The sequence below is a fragment of the Sapajus apella genome, unplaced genomic scaffold (genome assembly GCF_009761245.1).
Source record: "Sapajus apella isolate SASKATOON/1434 unplaced genomic scaffold, GSC_monkey_1.0 scaffold97, whole genome shotgun sequence".
In the NCBI taxonomy this organism is placed as follows: Eukaryota; Metazoa; Chordata; class Mammalia; order Primates; family Cebidae; genus Sapajus; species Sapajus apella.
In genome coordinates, this window is record NW_022437037.1 from 243,783 (window position 1) to 264,273 (window position 20,491).

At 40.5% G+C, this 20,491-nt stretch overlaps 1 protein-coding gene across 12 annotated transcripts in view; it reads right to left on the minus strand.

The window, feature by feature from the left end:
- The window catches only part of MAPKAP1 (MAPK associated protein 1), a 267,688-nt gene that overhangs the window by 88,878 nt on the left and 158,319 nt on the right, over positions 1–20,491 (minus strand). For all 12 annotated transcript variants that reach the window (XM_032257252.1, XM_032257248.1, XM_032257249.1 and 9 more), the window contains one exon: positions 15,496–15,605. In XM_032257252.1, the coding sequence (XP_032113143.1) occupies positions 15,496–15,605 (110 nt within the window). The remainder of the gene's footprint in view (positions 1–15,495; positions 15,606–20,491) is intronic.

The following is a 20,491-nucleotide window of genomic DNA, read 5'->3' on the forward strand; positions in this document are numbered from 1 at the left end:
CAGAGTATCCAGCTAATAGCTTATGCTTTAACCTACGGAAAATACAGGTCACGAAGTGTTGGCAGACTCGCAATACAATGACTATACTCATATAACATTTTGGTCTTAAAAAGTTTGAAAATGTTTATAAGAAGAAGCAACTATTTAATGATGATGTTCTCAGAGAAAATTGATACCCAACATGATTAAATGAATGGTTGCTTTTAGGAGAAAGTACATTTTCAAATAGACACAGTCCATGTAAGTAAAGAAAGAAAGATCCTTCTAAGCTGTAGAATTTGAAAGTAAGCTGTTTTCTTTTTACAAAATTTTAAAATTAACTTTAATCAAAGTAGCATATATGTGGTTTTAAGAGTAAATAATGCTATTAAGTCCTATGATGAAAAAGAATAATTCCCTGTCCCATTCTAGAGTCCCTCCTTACAGGCAATTTGTTTATTGGCTTTTGTTTTTTTTTTTTTTGGTTGATTTCTGGTATTCACCTTCCTATTTTTTATTAGCATTCCCATTCAACTACTTAAATAAGTTATTATAAATATCAGACAGTATCTATTAACTTAACATTGGAGAGAATGAGGACTTAGGCTGTGCTCTCTCTCACACACACACCCTTTGGAAAGTGAGTTTGCTTTTCTTTTTCTTTTTCTGCAATACAGCAGCTTCCTCCTGCTGGGCACCCTTACGTGACTATCAGTATTTAAAATGTCTGCTTTTGGTATACTCCTCTGGCTCCCCAAGGACTCAGGAAAGATCTGTATCATTACAGGAACTTGAGGGCAACACTAATTTCGACAGATGTGCATTGCCTTTCATTTTACACACATTTACATTTACATTTGATGATGTAATTCTCTGAAGGAGTTTGATCTCCAATAACCAAAATACAGTGAATCCATTCCTAAACAGAAAGTGGTGTCCTCAGGTGTAGGCTGGCCGAAAGAGAAGCAGCCATGAGATGTGGGTTAGTCTTCACTATATCTTAGTTCATTCCACAGATGTGCTAGCCACCAACCCTGGGCCAGCTGTGGTGCTGGTAAACCACAAGGAACCTGCCTCTCCAAAAGGAGCTTTCACTGTTCTCAAGGAAAAGAGGGGGCTCTCATTCTGTTCTCTTACAAGGTGCTTACCAGCAGCTGGCAAGATCAGTGTATTAGGACCTTACTGGGGACAGGGCCATGGTGCCTCTGTCACAAGCCTAAGTGGTTGAGGGATACTAATCTCTATAGAGGATTAGTATCCCTTCCCAGCTTCCAAGGCTAGGACATGGCCTGTTCCCCTTGATGGCCACTGTTGATCCAGACAGATTCATTCACTGCTCATTAATTTACCCAGTCCTTGCTGCCCTGTCCACTTCTCCCTGCCTGCATCAATGAGGGGTGCTGGTAGCCCAATTAGGAGATGTGTGGAAACGAGTGGAAAGACTTGAGGTTATATCAGAGCCTGGGAGACTGAGAGACTCCCTTTAGGAGGGGAACTCCCAAACCTGAGAACTCAAGAAAATCCTTCGTTAGAAAATGGAAGGACTGGCCAGGTGCGGTGGCTCACGCCTGTAATCCCAGCACTTTGGGAGGCCAAGGCAGGTAGATTACTTGAGGTCAGGAGTTCCAGACCAGCCTGGCTAACATGGTGTAACCCCGTCTCTACCAAAAATACAAAAAATTAGGCGGGCGTGGTGGTGTGCGCCTGTAATCCCAGCTACTCAGGAGGTTGAGGCAGGAGAAGTGCTTGAACCCGGAAGGCAGAGGTTGCAGTGAGCCAAAATTGTGCCACTCTACTCCAGCCTGGGCAAAAAGAGTGAAACTCCATTTCAAACAAAACAAAACAGGAAGGACTAACAAAAGCCGGAACAAGAATTCCTATCAAATGTGTTTTGTTGCTTTGTTTATTGACCATCTCCTCTATTAGAATGTTAGCTCTCTGAGATCACGAAACTGTCACCATTATATCCTTATTCACTACCTGAAATGTAGCCAAGACTCCATAAATATTTATTGAATAATAAGTTAGGTTTCAGACACACTGTACCTGAGAGATCTGCATGACCCTCAGGGATTCTTAGATTTCAGTTACGTTATCTTAATTCACATTGTTCTGCTATTAAATGTAGTGTGCCAAAAGAAAGAAAGAAAAAGGCAAGCTGAAGTTTTGCTATGATTTGATATTTCTATGATTATGTGGTGACAGTTTCTGGGAAGATTGAGGAGTTCCAATAGACCACCTTGTATCTTTTGCAGCACTTGGGCTTTAATCACATCTCACTGACTTTCTGGTTGAAAAATTGGTTTGATGACACAGTAGAATCTACACACCCAGCTGCCTGCCATACTGTGATTAGTAGCTAGGTAACCAGAGAGGTAGATGCTGATATGTCCTCTCCCCAGACCTGCCTCACGGTGCTAATCCAATGCCATTTTCCTGATTTTAAGTCATCTTTGTCTCAGGACATTATTGTCATGTAAGGTAGAAAAAGAAATACCGTTACTGACTAGCTATTTTTCTTTTTTTTCTTTCTAATGCATTTAAAGCTGTTGCAGATATGCCACAGAAAGTGCCACTACTTATAATTTACTCAAAAAGGAAGAAATATGCAAAATTATTAGTGCAGTTGTTTAATGCCTTTTACATTGCTTACGGGGTAAAACAGCTCCAGTGTCAGGCCTCTGTAAGCAGCATAACAGGAATTGGGTGGTTCAGGTCCTTGGTTTCCTGAGGTGGGGTAACTACTAAAGCAGTGGTTTTTCATAGAAAGTAGCTAAAATCAATCTTGGTAGAGAAGAGTTTTCCGTACAGCCACTAATAGGATAAACACATCAATGGCCTGACCAAAGAAAGGGGGCCTTCTGCTTCCTCTGGAGGAGACTGAAGTTCTTCATGGAGGCTGGAGAGATGTAATGGGCACATGCAGCGCTCTAATCCTCTGTAATTATAGAGTCATTTTCATTTTCAAAATCACATGGATATTTAAGTACACTTCCTCTTTTAAATGTTTTCTGAGAAGAATCAACAGGGTGTGTGAGCTACTAAACTGTGAATTCAAAGACTTTTAAAACTCACTTGTAAATGTGTTTGTTATAGTCAATTATAGTTTGTTCACATTATCTCCAGAATCTTTGGCATAGGAAAGTAAATTTGCAGATATAAGCTATCTGATAAATAAGCCTTGTGACCATTAATCCATCCCTATAGATATATGTCATGAATTCGCTTATTAGTTAAAAAAAAAAAAACACTTCAGCTGACTCTCTGAGTCTAGTTTTCTCCTTGTTCAAAATAAAGTGTGCTTCCAGCAGATTCTAATTCAAACACAATTCATAGGCTCATTCTATCACAAGGTATATAAGCTTTCTATAGACTTAACTCACTAGAAAACAAAAGGTACAGGCAAAGGCCAAGTCATATGGTTAGAAAAGGAAGTAAACCAAAATGTAAAGAGAAAGCCAGGTTTTATGGCATGCCTGGCATCATAGTGGCAATAGGGATGATGGCAGCTGATGTCCACTGAGCACCTACCGTGGACTAAGTGTTTTATATGCATCCGGTTAAGACAACAACCCTGTAAGATAGGTGTTATCACCTCTATTTACAGAAGAGACAACTGAAGTCAGAAGGGGCTGATGACTTGCCTAACTTCACAGCTTGTAAAAGGCACAGCTGGGCTAGGAACTCGGATTGGTTTGGTTCTAAAGCCCATGCCGTTTCCACTGAGTCTTGCTGCTGCCCCCAGCTGAAGCACGGACATTTGGTCTCTCTAGAGAGAAAGGCAACAGCTTCCACTGAGCTGTGGGCCCCGTAACCTTATCCAGTAGGAGGAAGCACCACACAGTGGCTAGCAGTACAACCTTGGGCCATTTGGCTTTGAGTCCCTACTCCCCCACTTACTAGCTGTGTGACTTCAGCAAGTCTTGCAACCTCTCTGAGCTTTAGTTTTCTCATTTATAAAATGAACATAACAACTGACTCAAAGGGTTGTTTTAAGGGTTAAAGTGTAATGGAAAGTGTCTGGCAGATCACCTGGCCAAGTTTGAGTATTAGTAGGTGGTAATTATACTTATAACTGTACATGCAACTTAAAACCACAGATCAATGGAAGAAACTATGACCTCAAAGGTGTTATTTAACAGATGAGGTAATAATAAAATATCCTATTGCTTTCTACGCTATAAGAACACATGTTTATACATTTAGAAATTCATATTAGTATCAATAGCGTCTAAATTATGTATTTTTAATTTTTGTAAGTTCTTTCCCATTTTATTATGAGTATTTTTAAACCACAGAAAAGTTGAAAGAACTGAACACTGAGAACCCATATACCCTCACCTAGATCTACAATCAACATTTTACAATACTTGCTTGATCACGTATCAATCAATTTTTTAAAATGCATTTCAAGTCAAGAAGGGGACATTACTACATTCACTCCTAAATACTTCAGCGAACACAGCATTAACAAAACAATATTTAAGATTCTTTTTTTACTTTTAGGTAAAATTTACATGCAATACGTGCACAAATTGTACAAATACAGTTTGACAGTCTGACAAATGTACACACTTGTGCAACCATAGCTCCCCTCAATATATAGATTCCCTGTTAATACAAAGATGATTAGCTTTACTCCAGAAAGTTCCCTCATCCACATTACATTTTAAGTGAGGAAGCCATGGTGTATGGAAAAACAAACATTGGGCTCAAGAATCAAAGGGTCTGGGTTCAAATCTCACTTACATTACTCATTAGAAGCACATGCAAGAGTGCACACATATACTCTGTGTCCTCTCTCTCTATTTATATATATTCTTGGTTTTCTCAACCATAAAAAAGAGATAATGCCCATCTCCAAGGTCTTTTGTAAAGGTTAAATACAAAAATACTTGGAACACTGTAAGTATTCGGTAGATGGAATCAAATAGGAATCATTACCATGGTACTTTTTACCTTTCTCCCACCTCTCCCCAATCTGAAGATATTGTCTTCAAAAAGAAAAGTAAGGACACACACACAAAAAGCCACTGAATAAGAGATGAGGGGAAAAAAGGCATCTCTCTGCATAGGCAGTCATCTCCCAATTTATCCACTCTGACTTCAGCTAATTAAACATCTGTCTCAACGGTCTCCTCAGCAAATTAGTCATCCCCACTTTGTGACACTGATTGTTGGTTGCAGCCTTTTCCCCACTTGCTACCATTCCCAGAAACTTCTAGGAGTTTACTCACCAGGCACATGGCAAGGAATGATGCAGGGTCCCCATTAACCCCCTACAGTTGCCCTTGGTGCCAGTGCTGTTCATAATGCTGCCAGGCATGTCCTTAGATCTGCCGCCCCAAGATAAACCTGTTAAGGGGTGACAATGTTTTTGTCTACGTTTCTGATTTCCAGATTTTGATGTATTTTCTAAGTGCTATGTACATGTACCAGACTAAAGTGTTTAATAAACATTTAACTAAAAATCTGTTTTTTAAACTAGTTTTAATGACAAAGCAATCAGGTAACAGAAATTCTCAAATGAGGTGAATTAAAGTCTGGTAAATTACCAGACAGCTTTTTCTGAACATATAAACAAAAGCTTTGTCGGGGATCAAAGGGCCAGCAGGCAAACAACTGAAGACTTGTGGCCTGGATGCATGATCCATTTCTCTATACAATGTGGGGTGTGTGTACGCATACACACCTGCTTTGGCAGGAAGTAGGGGAAGTGAGGTAGGGGCGAACTGTGTTCTAAACACAGAGCACATCTTAAAAATGGTATTCTGAAATTAGGCTTTTTCTCAATCCATTAGGCTTTTTCCCATTAAAATTGTCATGATTGACCAAAGAACTATCTTTTAGAAAGATAAATGGCTAATAAACACATTTAAAAATACTAAACAACACTAAAGACCCAGAAATGCTAATTAAAATGAGATACTGGCTGCTAACAATCAGTTTGGCAAAAATTAAAGACTGACAACATTCAGTGGTGGTAAAGAGCTGGCAAAAAGGGCATTCTCACATACTCTTGGAATGGCAAAGAATGGGCATAAACTGTTTTGTTTTTTTTTTTTTTTTTGAGACGGAGTCTCACTCTGTTACCCAGGCTGGAGTGCAGTGGCACAATCTTGGCTCACTCAACCTCTGCTTCCCAGGTTCAAGCAATTTTCCCTGCCTCAGCCTCCTGAGTAGCTGGGATTACAGGTGTGCGCCACCATGCTCAGCTAATTTTTGTATTTTTAGTAGAGGCGGGGTTTCGCCATGTTGGCCAGGCTGCTCTCAAACTCCTGACCTGAGGTGATCCACCTGCCTTGGCCTCACAAAGTGCTGGGATTACAGGTGTGAGCCACTGCACTGGCCGGGCATATGGGCATAAACTTTTTGAAAGGCAATTTGTTTTCCTCAACATTTTCAGTAACTAAATATCTGACAAGCAATAGATATATAAAATCTAGCACAAATGTGCAAGAATATTCAAACAAGATTGTTCACTGCATGTTTCTGTGATACTGCATGTTTTTGTAATACTTAATTTTTTTGAATACTTAATTTTTTGAATACTTAATTCAGGGCTCCATTATCTGTTGGACAGATTTCTTGAGTGTTTTGTGGACTCTAATTCATTCGTACAATGCAGATGGGTGTTTTCTAAGAGAAATTCTGATTATATTGCCCTTCTTTCAATAGATCCCATCTGCCATCAGAATAGAGTTCAAATTCAACACAGCTTACATACAGGCATGACCTAGCCCCTAATGACCACAGCAGCCTCATCCCTCTTTACCTGCCTAGTTTCTATTCATCTTCAGATTTCAGCCAGATGATGAGCTTGGGACAGTCTTCCCTGACTCCCTAGGATGGAACCAGGGATCCCTGCTCCCCATGTACACCTAGGCCCTATACTTACTTCCACATATCCCTTGCATGGTATTATAATTGCCTGCTTATCCCAACCAAACAGAAAGCTCCTTGAGAGTAAGAACCATTTCTTGGTCTTTACAAAATCCCTAGTGCCTACACAGTGCCTATTACAAAACAAGTTCCCAAAACATAAATGCACTTCTATTTTTAAGCTCACCATCAGGCCTGGCCTGGTCAGATCTGGCCCTGCCTAATTTCTGCAGCTTACCTTCTGCCCTCTTCCTGCTCCAGAGATTTAGAACTTCTATGTCCTGTGACTATATCTGAAGACATGTCTCCTCTACTTAGAACGTTCTCCTTCTCATTTACCCATCTGGCACAGTTCTAATTAATCTTCAAGAAGCTATCAAATAAATCACCGCAGAGCATCTTTTCTCAGTCCCCTACCCAACCCAGTAGTTCCAAGTAGGACTCCCTTACCTGTGCTGCTTCAGTAGCTTATATACATCTGCTTGTCAATTCACCACATTTTAACCACTTTTTTTTTTTTTTTTTTCTGTATACTCATTGGGTTTTCCACTTGATTTCTAGGGCAGCCTAGCACAGAACATTTGATGACAGCCGAACTAAACAGGGTATCTTGGAGCCACAAAGAGTTTAAGAGCATACATGGCCCTTTCCTCCAGTGCCTTGATTAATCCTCACTCAGCCTGTCCCATGTTAGAGCCAAGGAAAGTGAGGCTTAGGGAGGTTAAGTACATCATTACACACATAAACAGTTTCCAGAATTTCTTAATTCTGAGATAGATTTTCTTTCATTTTTAAAAACATTTATAAAATCAGGATGCAGTTTACAATCAGTACGTACATTTAATGTAGTAGTATTTCCTGAGAAGCTATTATTAAATTGGCGGTGCTCTAGAATCACCCCCTAGTGAACCCAGGAGAAGGCTGTCTGACTTCTAAGTGTGTGTGTCTCCCACACCATCACACAGCCTCTTGGGGCATATATCTTTTTTCTTCCTTTCAGTCTGCTTTTTCATTAATCTAATCCACACTTGTGACTGCCCAGATGAAGTGAATGAATAGATTTTATAATGGAAAAGGAACTTCTGAAAGATTAGCGACTAGTAGGAAGAGTAAATGCTGGTCAAACATAGTTTTGGCAAATGATATATTTCAAGTTTTTCTGATGTGGCAGTTGCGAGAGCTCATAACACCCTTCTAAAATAATTGGGTCTCTAAAGTGGTTTCAAAAGATTTTTGCTTGACATAAATTCTCTATATTTTCAAGCTTTCTGGATAAAACAGTTGACTGCAATGTCATCTTTAACGTGCTGTGCTCTATATTTGGGAAGATCCATCAGGAGCCTCAGAGCACTCCAGACAGGGAGAGGCTCAGGTGAGCTGCAACAGTAAGATAAAGAAGCAGAGAACAGAGGCAGGCAGGAAATATTGAACTCCGAGCTCCCTGCCTGGGGCACTTCTGAGTCACACATTGAAACATTGTAGCGGCCCTAATTTACCGCAGCATTTTCCCAATAGGTCACTGGATATTGAATATCAGGTTTTTGTTTCTTATTCATCCCCTATGCATAAGTGGCATCAGCATGATTATTCTTCCATAAGGAGGAACAGTTGTCTGCAGAAATTATCACCTTTTTTGACAAGGAACACTTAGTGCTACTTTTCATTTATTCATTCATTCATTCATTCATTCATTCATTCATTCAGTGTTTATTCTTTTAAGGATTATCTGCTATAGCATAAGGAAACCATATAATGGAAACGACATAAGGAAACCAGCTAGGCAGGTAAAGAGGGATGGGAAAGAGTGTTCAGGTTGCTGTGGTCATTATACTGTGTCCCTGGCTTACAAACTTGACTTTGATAGAAGAAAGGATACTGGATTTTCTGTATCAATTGCACATGAAATAGGACTCTCTGTTCAACCCTATAGCCAGAAGATTCTTTAGCTTACATTAGCCTTCAGAGGGCATTTCAGGCTAGAAGAGTGTTAAAAAGTCTACTCCATCTAAAATATATATGGGTTTCCCTTTTCCACAGGGCAGCTTAGGACAGGTGTATGTTGCTTTAAGAAAGCTAGACATAAAACATTAAAACTGACACCAACACAGACAAATTGTGCAATTACAAAAAGAATTCCTGGCTTTATATCCAGATTCACCACAGGGTTCCTTTAAATGCGGCACTTCCCTAGTGCATTTAGATCTCAGAATCAATGAACATTTCTGTTTACAGAATTTTAAATTTGTTCTCCCATTAGGGTTCTAATAAGCAACATGGTACAAATAAAAAGAGTAGGAGCTTTGAGGTCAAAAAAGAATTCACCATTTACTTACTGAGGAAGCTTGGGTAAGTTTAACCTCTTAGAGCTGAGGAAAGTATATCATTACATATATAGTTATTATAGGTCCTTCATTCTAAGATGCAGCTCTTTTTCCCTTTACTTTTAACATTTCTAAAGCCTCATCTTTAAAACAGGCATAATAAAATCTACTTTCTAGGGATGTTGTACAGATTAAATGAGGTAATATCTCTAGGTACACCAAGGCACTCATTTCATTAGCTCCCATGTCCTTGGAAGGGGTTCTCCTTTTGGAAAGGCCAACTCCTCCCCTGGCACACAAATCCCCTTTAAAATTATCTTTTTTTCTCCCCCATCCCCCCTTCCCCAATACAGAGTCTTGCTCTGTCACCCAGGCCGAAGTGCAGTGGTGTGATCATGCCTCACCGCAGCCTTGACCTCCTGGGTTTAAGCAATCCTCCCACATCAGCCTCCCAAGTCACTGGGATTACAGGCATGTGCCACCATGCTTGGCTAATGTTTTAATATTTTTGTGGAGACAGGGTCTCACTATGTTGTCCAATGTAGTCTCAAACTCCTGGGTTCAAGCGATCCTCCTGCCTTGGCCTGCCATATGTTGGAATTACAAGTGTGAACTACTGTGCCTGGTCAAAATACTCTTAATAAATTCATCTGTATACAACTTTCTCAGTCTATTTGCATGAAAGTAAGGCCTACTGTGTGTGGTATTACAGAGGCTGATCATGCTGCAGCCAGTCCACTACTGCTGGCCATGCTGCAGCCAGACCACAGTGGGCCACAGGCTCTGAATTCTGTACCTCTCCACTGCCTTGGGCACCTGAGGTCTCTGCCTGATCTGTATCCCCCTGTCATAAGGCAACCATCAACTCTGTGTTTTTTTTCCCCATTTCTTTCAAGTTCTTTTATTTCTTTGTGTTCATACTCTATGTCTCTTATTCTCTTTGGGCCTCAGTGTATTTCACAGTGGTTAAACATTTGGATTTAATTCTATATAGAACTGGAAGTCATTGAAGGGTTTGGAACAGATATGTTCTGACTCGTATTTTAAAATCTCTCTCTGGTTACTGTGTAAACAACAGACTGGAGAGGGCCAAGAGTACATGCAGAAAAACCAGTCAGGGTGCTATTTCAGCAGTCTAGGTGTAGAGTCATGGTGACTTGGACCCATCCAACAGAGATGAAGACAACTAAATGGATTCAGGATATATTCTAGAGGTAAAACTGATAGGACTTGCTAATGGACAAGATGTAGAGACAGTGCAGGAAAAATTCAGGACTGGCAGCTGGATATGTGGCTCAGGTAAATGGGTAGATGATGGTGCCACTTAACTGTGTGGGGCACCTGCTTTATCTCCCTTAAAGGGTCAATTTTACTACAATTTTTTTTTGGTAGGGTGGGGGTTAAGTAAATTAAACTGCAAAGTAATCTCACATGTTCTTTTTACATTAAAATATGGTAAGCCACTGCTTTGATTGGCATTGTCCCTGCTCTGCTCCTCAACTGTTCATAGCTTAAATGTAAAGGTCATCCTTTAAATGTCAATTTCTCAGATAGGAGCTCCCTGAACACCCTGTAGGATACAGAGAGCTCCCCTGCATCCTATTATTCCCCCTCTCAGCCCCTTATGTGTACTTTTGCTCTAGAATAAGGTCCTCCTTAGGTCTGACACATGCGGGCATGTAAGTCAATGAACAACATAGCTACAGATACATTACAAATCAGTATGTGCATTTTACATGAATTTTTAAGATATAACTTAAGAGTCCAATGATGCCATCATTAGTTGTCCCTCAGACCAGAACTCCACACCCAGTTGTATATGTTCACTCCCCCTCTGCTCCTAGCAGTACTTGGCAGAATAATGTTTGAGAAACCCCATAGACTATCTCATTGGTGACATTCTAGGGGTCTCGTGAAAACAAAAGTAAATTAGCAAGCAATAAGGTGCTCTGTGATTCTAAAAAGATACAGAGTTAGGAGGGAGTCCACTTGACAAAGCTAACACTTTTCTTTCAAGCTCTACGTGAAATTTTATAAAAGTAGGAATGAATGTCAGTAGGCTTATTAACGATATTGTAAGAAATTTTTAAAAGGATCTTCAGACTAATAAAAATTTGTCTCTCATATCAAAAGGCAAGAATTAACAGGGATAAGAAAAAGTTAAGATGCTCCTCTTTAATCTTCCCACAGATAATATAGAAAATCACCTCTATTTCATGAGACCATTGAGACAGTTACGCAGAAAGCTACTCTGCTCAGTAAACCCCACATTGATGCTCTCTTTCTTTTGTAGATCAAGAGGTATCTATATTTCTGTGTCAATGTTAAAAACTGAAGTTGATCAATTTCTCAGCAGCATCTCTGTCATGCCCAACATCATGCTTCAGAAGGCTAGTTAAGGCTGGTGGTTAACAGCATTTTTAAACAACAAAAACAAAGTACCAAGAAACTCAGAAGGTCACTGATTATGAGGGTAACCTTGACAGAGGGAGAACTTGAATTAAGGCCTTTATTCACTAAATAACAGGTTAGTATATTTTACTGCCTAAATCAAGGGACCTGACAAGCTACTCTTCACTGTGTCAAAAACACATCCACCCAACTGTTAACATGAGTAAAGAGGCTTCATCTAATTCTTCTAAAACTGGATTCTCCAATTACAATTTTCTTAGATAGCAGGGATTTCCTGCCAGTGCAGGTAGATTTCAAATGTTAGTAAAAAAAATGAAAAGCTGGAGAGAAACTTTAAAAGAGACATTTAAAAGGCAGGGCGCAGTGGCTCACCCCTGTAATCCCAGCACTTTGGGAAGCCAAGGTGGGCGGATCACAAGGTCAAGCGATCTAGACCATCCAGGCCAACATGGTGAAAATCCATCTCTACTAAAAAATACAAAAAATTAGCTGGGCGTGGTGGCGCACACCTGTAGTTCCAGCTACTCGGGAGGCTGAGGCAGGAGAATTGCTTGAACCTGGGGGGCAGAGGTTGCAGTGAGCCAAGACCACGCCTACTGCACTCCAGCCCAGTGCCTGGTGACAGGGTGAGACTCTGTCTCAAAAAAAAAATAAATAAATAAATAAAAAGAGACACATTTAAAAATAGGCATAAAAAACAGACCTTAGCAGAGAACTGACTGAAACATAGTATAAAAAGAGTACTATAGTATATTCTTTTCGCGTATTAATAGAAAAAAAAAGTGCAGTGTTCATAAATAGTTATAACTTGATGAAATAATTACAAATAATGCAAATCAAAATTTTAGATCACTTACAAGTGTCTGTAAATGACAGCATATCCTGAAAAGCAAAATGATTTTAAAATCCTAAGGGCTTCCATTGACAAAGCTATTTACCTAAACAAAGAAGAGTTCTTTTGCTGAAGCAAATACATACCACCTTGTGATTTTTACAAATGAAAACTGGGGAAAGAGTGCCAGACTGAAGGACAAGAGAGTAAATATTAGGACTGCCATGAAGCCTACGTTTTGGTTTAATAATGAAATAGTTTAAGTTCTAAATTTATTATTATTATTATACAAACAGTTATGTGTTCAGTTTGGAAAAAAGGTAAGAGAAGTGAAATGTCTGTGGGCAAGGAATAAGTGCACTGTCAGCCTACTGAAGGATTTCTGAAATCCTGTTCTAGTACAACCAACCTCTAATGAGTAATATAATAACTGCTGACTCTACATGGCATGTGTATTTTCATTTAAAGTGGTATTTCCCCCCTTCTTCACTTAAGTTCAGTAAGGGTAGCAAAGAGACAAGTGCTGTTCTGTACTCAATCAGGTAAAAGCTATCTGAAGACAGAGCTGATAACTCTAATTCTGTCCCAGACATGGGGCATGGTAGGCACATTTTTGCAAAGACTAAGCCAGTCATTGTGAGGCTCAGGAAGTCAGGATGAGTGTCTCTAACCTGGCATCTCTTCCCACCAAGTTCATGACTAAGTTCATGTGTCATAATGGGTAACTAATAGGTATTTATTTCATAGCCAACTGTGAACACCAACAATTTTTTTTAAGTATTTTCTATGTGTTACTTTCTATGACAAGAGGATTTTCCTCTCTTCATTAATCACTCTCCAAAAAAAGTCTACTCTACAATACAAAAGTTCAAAAACACAAGATGTACCCTGCTTTTACCAACCTAACCTTAAACAAATATCTTTACCAAACTGGAGTGCCTTCTGTTTTATGAGACCAGACTTTAAAAAGCTACAGTAAGAGCTTCTTTTATTAAAAAGCTTTTTTGGATTAAGAAAATGGACAGTAATTTATGTAAATGTATCAATCTCAATTGGCTTCTTTTGTATGAAAAGGAATAAATAATGTAGATCACTGTTTTTCAGATAACTGAGTCCTAATTCTTTGCCAAGGATATGGCAAATACTCTGATGGAAATGGCAGTGATGTGTACACAAAGGGGAACATAAATAAATGTGTGTATGGTAAGCGCTGGGAATGAACACAGAAAAACGAGTAAGCAATTGGACTTAGACGACAGGAGACAGACGGAAAGACACTGGCTCAGCTGTGTCCAAATAAGTTCATAGGAGTTTCATGGTCTGAAAAATCTGTGACAGTGGAATTACTACTAAGAAGCTTAAAAAAGTTTCACCTTCTCCTTGGACATTAAGAATAAGGCCTTCTTAGAATATGATGCATTATATCACAAATATACTTTTATTTAGGAACAAAACAAGAGAAAAGAACCAGGATCCGAAAGGGTGAATGCCTATTAAATACCTTTGATTATCTGAAGCTGTTTAAAAGCTATTAGATTGGCACCTGGAAACCCAAAAGCTCCATTTTTCCCTGGGAAGGAGTGGCTGTGCCTCTTCAATCATCCCCTAAATGCAAAGAAGTTTGACCCCCATGCAATGGATAAAAGTCACCCAAAAAATGAACAAAAGAGGTGTTTGGAAAAACCAGAACACCATTCATCCCAGCTAACGACTTGTTCATTATGAGTGATGATGGATAAAGACTTCTCATGCTGAGATGAAATCAAGATTTATATGCATTGTTTCCTCTCCCAACTTGTGGGAAGATCATCATCATTTAATTCTATCTCTGCGGCCAGTGATGGGCATCCAGAGAGCTGGTTATCAAACGGCGCAGTCAGCTGGCAAAAGCCGAAACGTGCAGTTGGCACATCTGGACGGAGCCGACACAGCCGAGGGTGAACAATGACTCCTGGCAAGCATCCAAATTGCTTGCAGACGCTAGCAGGTCTCATCTACAACCGCCCCTACCAGCATCTCTCTCTCTCTCTCTTTTTTATGAGAATCAGATTTTCATTGCTCCATTCAATTGCTCTCCTCTGCCATTTTTTACAGCTCTTATCGTTCCCCTGGAATATGGCCTTGAGACAGCTCATCCGTGTCCTTCACTGTGTTATCTCTTCTAACTTTTATTAAAACTTCAGCTTTCATCTGAAGATAGCTAATTAAATCTGGAACAGATTATATGCCCTCCCTTAAAAAGACCACAAAACTATTTTCTTCAACCCCAGCAATGCTTTTTTTTTCCTTTCCAAAAGGTGAAATCAAAGGTGTTTAAGAAGACTCTTTATTTACAAAGCTAAGATAGTCAACATGTCATATATGAGTTGATTTATATTAAAGTTGTCTGTGCTATGACAAATCTTTGAGCTATTTCTCAAAATAATTATTTCTCAATCCTGGTATATATCCTTTAAATATCACAGCCAATACTATAAGCATATTTTCTACATAAAGTGTGTAATGAGGAGTTAGGTTATTTGTGCTCATCAAGTGATTTGTCTTTTTATTCATCTTTCTTTCTTTTTTTTTTTTTAAAAGGTTGCCCTCATTTGGTAAGGATAAAGAGAAATTTTTCTTTTCTTCCCGATCCCACAAACATTAGAAACCAAAAGTTCTCCTATGGGAAACTATGTGAAAACATGAAGCTAAAAGCAGTGATTCAAGTTTAGGACTGGTTTGGTTTTCAAGATCAACTAATTATTAGCACAAGTTGCTCTGTCTGACTCTACCACAAATTATAAAGGAAGGAACTTCCACAACTGATATGAATACATTCTTCCCACAAATGCTGCTGACCCAGTCCCTTTCTCAGGCCCAGGGGCAGTGTACAATCACCTTTTCTTGAGTATATCTGCTAACCAAACCTTCTAGCAACGCCATCTGAAACAATCTAGCCCGCCATCTCTCTCTCTCTCTCTCTCTCTCTCTCTCTCTCACACACACACACACACACACACACACACACACACACACACACCCTTTTAACAAGGGTTAAGCTTCTACTGCGAGAATATGATACTATCCCACCTGAAATTTTCTGGGATCCTTTTCTTCGCTTCACTGCCTTTAGTAAGATTTCCTTCATGGTGACCTTTGTGTTGTCCACCTGAATAAGGGAGAATCCATGAGCAGCATTTCTGTAGGAAAAAACAAATATGAAATCATCACCAACATTCACCCAGAGAGATGTTATTGCGATCTTCACTGTGTTTAAGCAAGTTTTAAAGTAAGTGCATACTGAGGTGCCAATTATTTAAAAACAGGTTGAATAAATATACTTCTGATGGTGGGGGGCAGGGGGGATGATAAAAGCATTCTAGCATGAGCAGTTCCAAGTGAAAGAGAGGTCTTTCAGGCTTAGGGAAGGTTTTTCTAATTTGTTCCAAGTTGAACCTCAATGGTCTGCGCGGGTCAGCAGCACCATGGGTTCCTAGTGTTGGCTTCCAAAACAAATCCTGCAACAAGGATTGACAATTGAAAAACTTGGCTTGTTTCAGTAGATGTCACTGCAGGCAGATACTGCCATCATACTAAGCTTATGGAGCCCCAGACAAAAAAAAATGTCATGCAGGGGGCAGCGGGGAGTAATACCCCAAAGTAACTGAGGAGGAAGAAAAGAAAATGCTCTAACTAGCTAGTAAAAAAAAAAAAAAAATATATATATATATATATATATATATATTTATTCATACACACAAACACATATTTTTTTGAGATGGAGTCTCACTCTGTCGCCCAGGCTGGAGTGCAGTGGCATGATCTTGGCTCACTGCAACCTCCGCCTCCAGAGTTCAAGAGATTTTCCTGCCTCAGCCTCCCGAGTAGCTGGGATTACAGGTGCCTGCCTCCGTGCACGGCTAATTTTTGTAGCTTTAGTAGAGACGGGGTTTCACCATCTTGGCCAGCCTAGTCTTGAACTCCTGACCTTGTGATCCATCTGCCACAGCCTCCCAAAGTGCTGAGATTACAGGTGTGAGCCACTGCGTGTGCCTGGCCACAGTTTTTTTTTTTTTTAAATGCAGTCTGCACACTTCAGTAGGAATGGTTTAATATACTTAGTCCTAGAAAATCAAAATATTAGCTGAAGCACAAGTAATTATAAGATAAAACACTAACACTCCTTGTAAGCTTTCAATTAATCAAATTGTCTGGGGGAAAGGCTTCATCTAGATCGGAAAAAAACCACTAACGAACAAGTGCTCTAAAAACAGAAGCCCATCTCCTGTGTGAGGTATAACTTCACCAAGACTGTTAATTGCAATATCGAGTATCACAAATACTACTCACTACGCTTGGGCACTGGAACAAAACAGACCAATTCCAAGTAACTCATGTAACAAACGGGACCCAAGTTTCCAACTATGGAACATGGGAATTGCCACAAGGAGTTTGGTCGCATTCCCATTTCCCCATAAGAATCTCTAAAGGGAACATGGCCAAAAAACATGGCAGAACTTCATATTGACAAGAAATCTGAAAGAAAAGCCAAGCCCCAAGCTAATCTCTGGAAAAGCTTCCCAGTAGAAGGACAGGCTGGGAAGGGCCCTAAGCCTAGGTTGGACCCAAGCAGGTGGCTGACTCTCCATAGGGGATGGGGGTCGATTTCAAACCCAAGGACCTAATTTGCTTCCCTAATACAGAGACATCTCCACAACCCTTCTCTCCATACGGCTTGCTGTTTAATCCTTGACATTTCATTTGTTAAAAAGCAAAAGCCGACACTGGTCTGGCCAGCCCCATCATCCATTTTAACTTGGTCAAGTTCTTGCTATTGAACAGCAGGCCTAAGAACTGTCAAGCTAATTTTACTGAACACTCTGTTACTGAATCATGCCTGAGTCCCGGCCATTCTTTACCTCAGAAGCTGGACCCCATCCCAGAACAATCTTTAAAAGTTTATTTTACTGATCAAAGCAAAATAAGAAAAAGCTCTTTTTAAAAAACTATATTTAGGGAGCGATGCAGTAAGTGATACTTTGGCAAGAGTACTGAAATGTAAAGTGCCTTGTGCATTTATAAACTTGAGGGTATTTGCTTTGGCACTAGGCCAGTGTGTGTTTGGAACAAATGCCAGTCAACCACGTTCAGATTTGCCTTCCCCTGCTTTCTCCTCAGAAGTCAGTATGCGCTCCATCTGTGACAATATGTTGTGCGATGGATGAGTAGGGCCTAAAAGAGAACACAAGTTCTTGGGTACTCACAAACCAGTACTGGCCTGGACCTCATGAACTGCCATCCGCCTGGTTCTACTGGAACTACTGTAGATTTCAGCCTGCTTAGAAACTGCTTACGTTCTCCTCCTAATCTGCTGCCGACTGACAGCATTATTTCCAACCAATACGTTTATCTTTTTCAGCAAAGGCAGACTAAAAGCTCAAAAGGAAGCCTTATGTTTGGACTAACTTCCATAAATTAAAAGTGTCCTTTTAAAAGATTTTTGAGCAAAGGAAAATCCCCAGTCTGTATTTTTCTGTCATTTTACCAAAATGTACCTGGGTGACAAGGTTAAAGCAAGCAGAGGAAATCCCTGGCACTTATCATCCACAGGCATTACTGATAAATTGTGTGGTGGAGGAATAAAGGATTACCTTCTGTATTTTTTCATTACACTTTTCTTTTGTTACAGAATACATAAATCCATTGTGGCACAATGTAATATGTATCACCATGCTACACCTGCGGACGCTTCCGAGCGGCTGCCATGTCTGTGCAGTCAGGAATGATAAGTGAACCACCCGTGAATGTTAACGATAGTGATCATTCTGAGGTAACTCGGCTCTCCATCTTCCTTTACAGCCTCCGTGCTGAAGCCAGGGTAGCAAGGTTCATGAGAGGAAAATGAAAACAACAGCGAAGGGAAGGGGCACATGCGGCCCTCAGAATGGACCTTCGCGAGTGTGCAGTATCTTACTCTGGGGCTCCATTTCGGTAAAAACGTGCACATTAAAAGGAGAAAGAGGTTCTGCCCTGCGTGCTGCACATTCAGGCAGACCTAATAAGAGTTTCCTTAGGTCAATCCTGCGCTCCGCTCCTTTCCCTCCAGGTGAATGCCAACTTTGGATCTTGTTCCACATCTACAACACTTTAGCGGGGGAGGTGGGCAGGGTTTTGTTTTTTGAGTAACACCCTCATATGTTTCTGAAACGTAAGAGCATAGAATGCAAGTGGTTCTCAGCCTCCATCTAGGTGCAAGTGTTAAGTTATGCTCCCATTTAACAAGTGGAGATGGAGACTTGCCACCACAATTTTCAGCTTGACTTCCAAACATTCTGGGTTTTATGCCTCATTTCTTTATATCCAGGATTTTTTATGGGCTTTCTAAAAAGTCTATTGAAATACATCTTTTAAAGCCTTTATTTAATGTGGGACGCTGGGTTTGAAGCTGAGAAGACAATGATCCTGGTGGGAGTGTTGCTGGCGGGCAGGCAGGGTGCTCCTGGTCCTGGTCTGCCTTCCAGGTGGCACGCGCTCCGGTCTCTGGGTTGGGACCTGTGCCGGCATGACCAGCCCTCAGATAAACAGGTAGGGTACACACAGACCCAAAGTTTCGGCTCAGAAACCACTCCTCCTCCTGCTGCCCTGTGGACAGACAACTTGTTTTCCCCCAGAGCAGGGCATTCTAGGGACACTGGAGGGAAGAAGCAGCTGTCTTTCCACAGCTCCTTGGCTGTCCATGCTGGGTCTAGGAAGAAACTCCACTTCAGGGAGCAGATTAAACACTGCCAGGAGTGTTTCAGTCAATTCAAAGTTAGGTCCTGTCAAGTCTCGTAACCACTGAACAATGTATGGGCATTTTAAAAAGAGACTCCTCACTTGAGGAGTTCAGCTCTGTCCCAGCACACAGCCATTCAGCTACCCCAGAGAAGTTTGTATGCCAGCATGAACCCAAGGCAAGCAGCCTTTCTGTACTAAGCAGTGAGTAAGAGACAATGGGAGCCACAGAACCCACAGGGACACAGGTCTTCATGTGAAAAGCTGAGATTCTATCTTTAGGAACAGAGCTGGAACCAGAGCGCAAGTCTGAAGGCAGCACACTGGAGAGGAAAGGGCATAGGCTGGGAGTTAAATACCCTTTGACCCAAATCCCAGTTCGTGGCTAATGGAGATGTTTCTGTAACATGTGGGAACCTCAGCTGCATCCATGAAATGAGTAGGCTACTTCCCTATAGAACTGTCAAGCACCTCACACTATGATGGCCAACAGTACAGGGAGTTTTCTAACGTTAATTCTCTTTTGTTTCCCTTGTCCTAAGTCATCATCCCAAGAGAAGAGGCTCCATTTAAGCCCCTCCTTCCCCTGCTGCCTAAACAGAGATTGATTGATGGCGGGGGGGTGGGGTGGGGGGATCCTCCAAACTCATAGCCTGTCTTTGGTAACACAGGGGCATTAAAATGTGTGATTTGTTGAGCTTGGTGGCAACATTCAGGCACTGCCAGTGAGCAGCCTATCGCCCAAGCATCAAAACCTCCCAAAAACTCCAAGGAGAGCACTCTGGGTTCAGTTTTCACAGCTTTCCTTTTTGACAGTGTTAACTACGGAAGCAGGTATGTTCCACCTCAACTTAATTCATTGACTTTGAATGGTGATGATGGAAAAAAAAATCGTGATGTGTAGAGAATTTCAACAAGATTTATTAAGAACTTTTTGATTTGCATAATACAAGTTGTCTACTGCTTAACAATGATAATAAAACAGCAACCACTATTTATTGAACATTTTCTATGTGCTAGGTGCTGTTTTAAGCTTTTAAAAATAAAACTGCATTGATTCATTCCATCCTAAAATAGGCATAATTAAAATACCCATTTTATGGAAACTGAGGCTGAAGGCATTAGGGAATTTACCTGAGGTCACTCATCTATTAAAAATCCTGTTTTGGATTCAGAAATCCAACAATATGCTCCCTAACCCAAGTTGCACAGTCCAGTGGAGGAGAAAGACAAGAAGCCAACAAACAATTATAGTTCTGTGTGACAGTCACAAAGGTGGAGGCAAGTTCAGAGTGCTGTCGAAACACGGGAC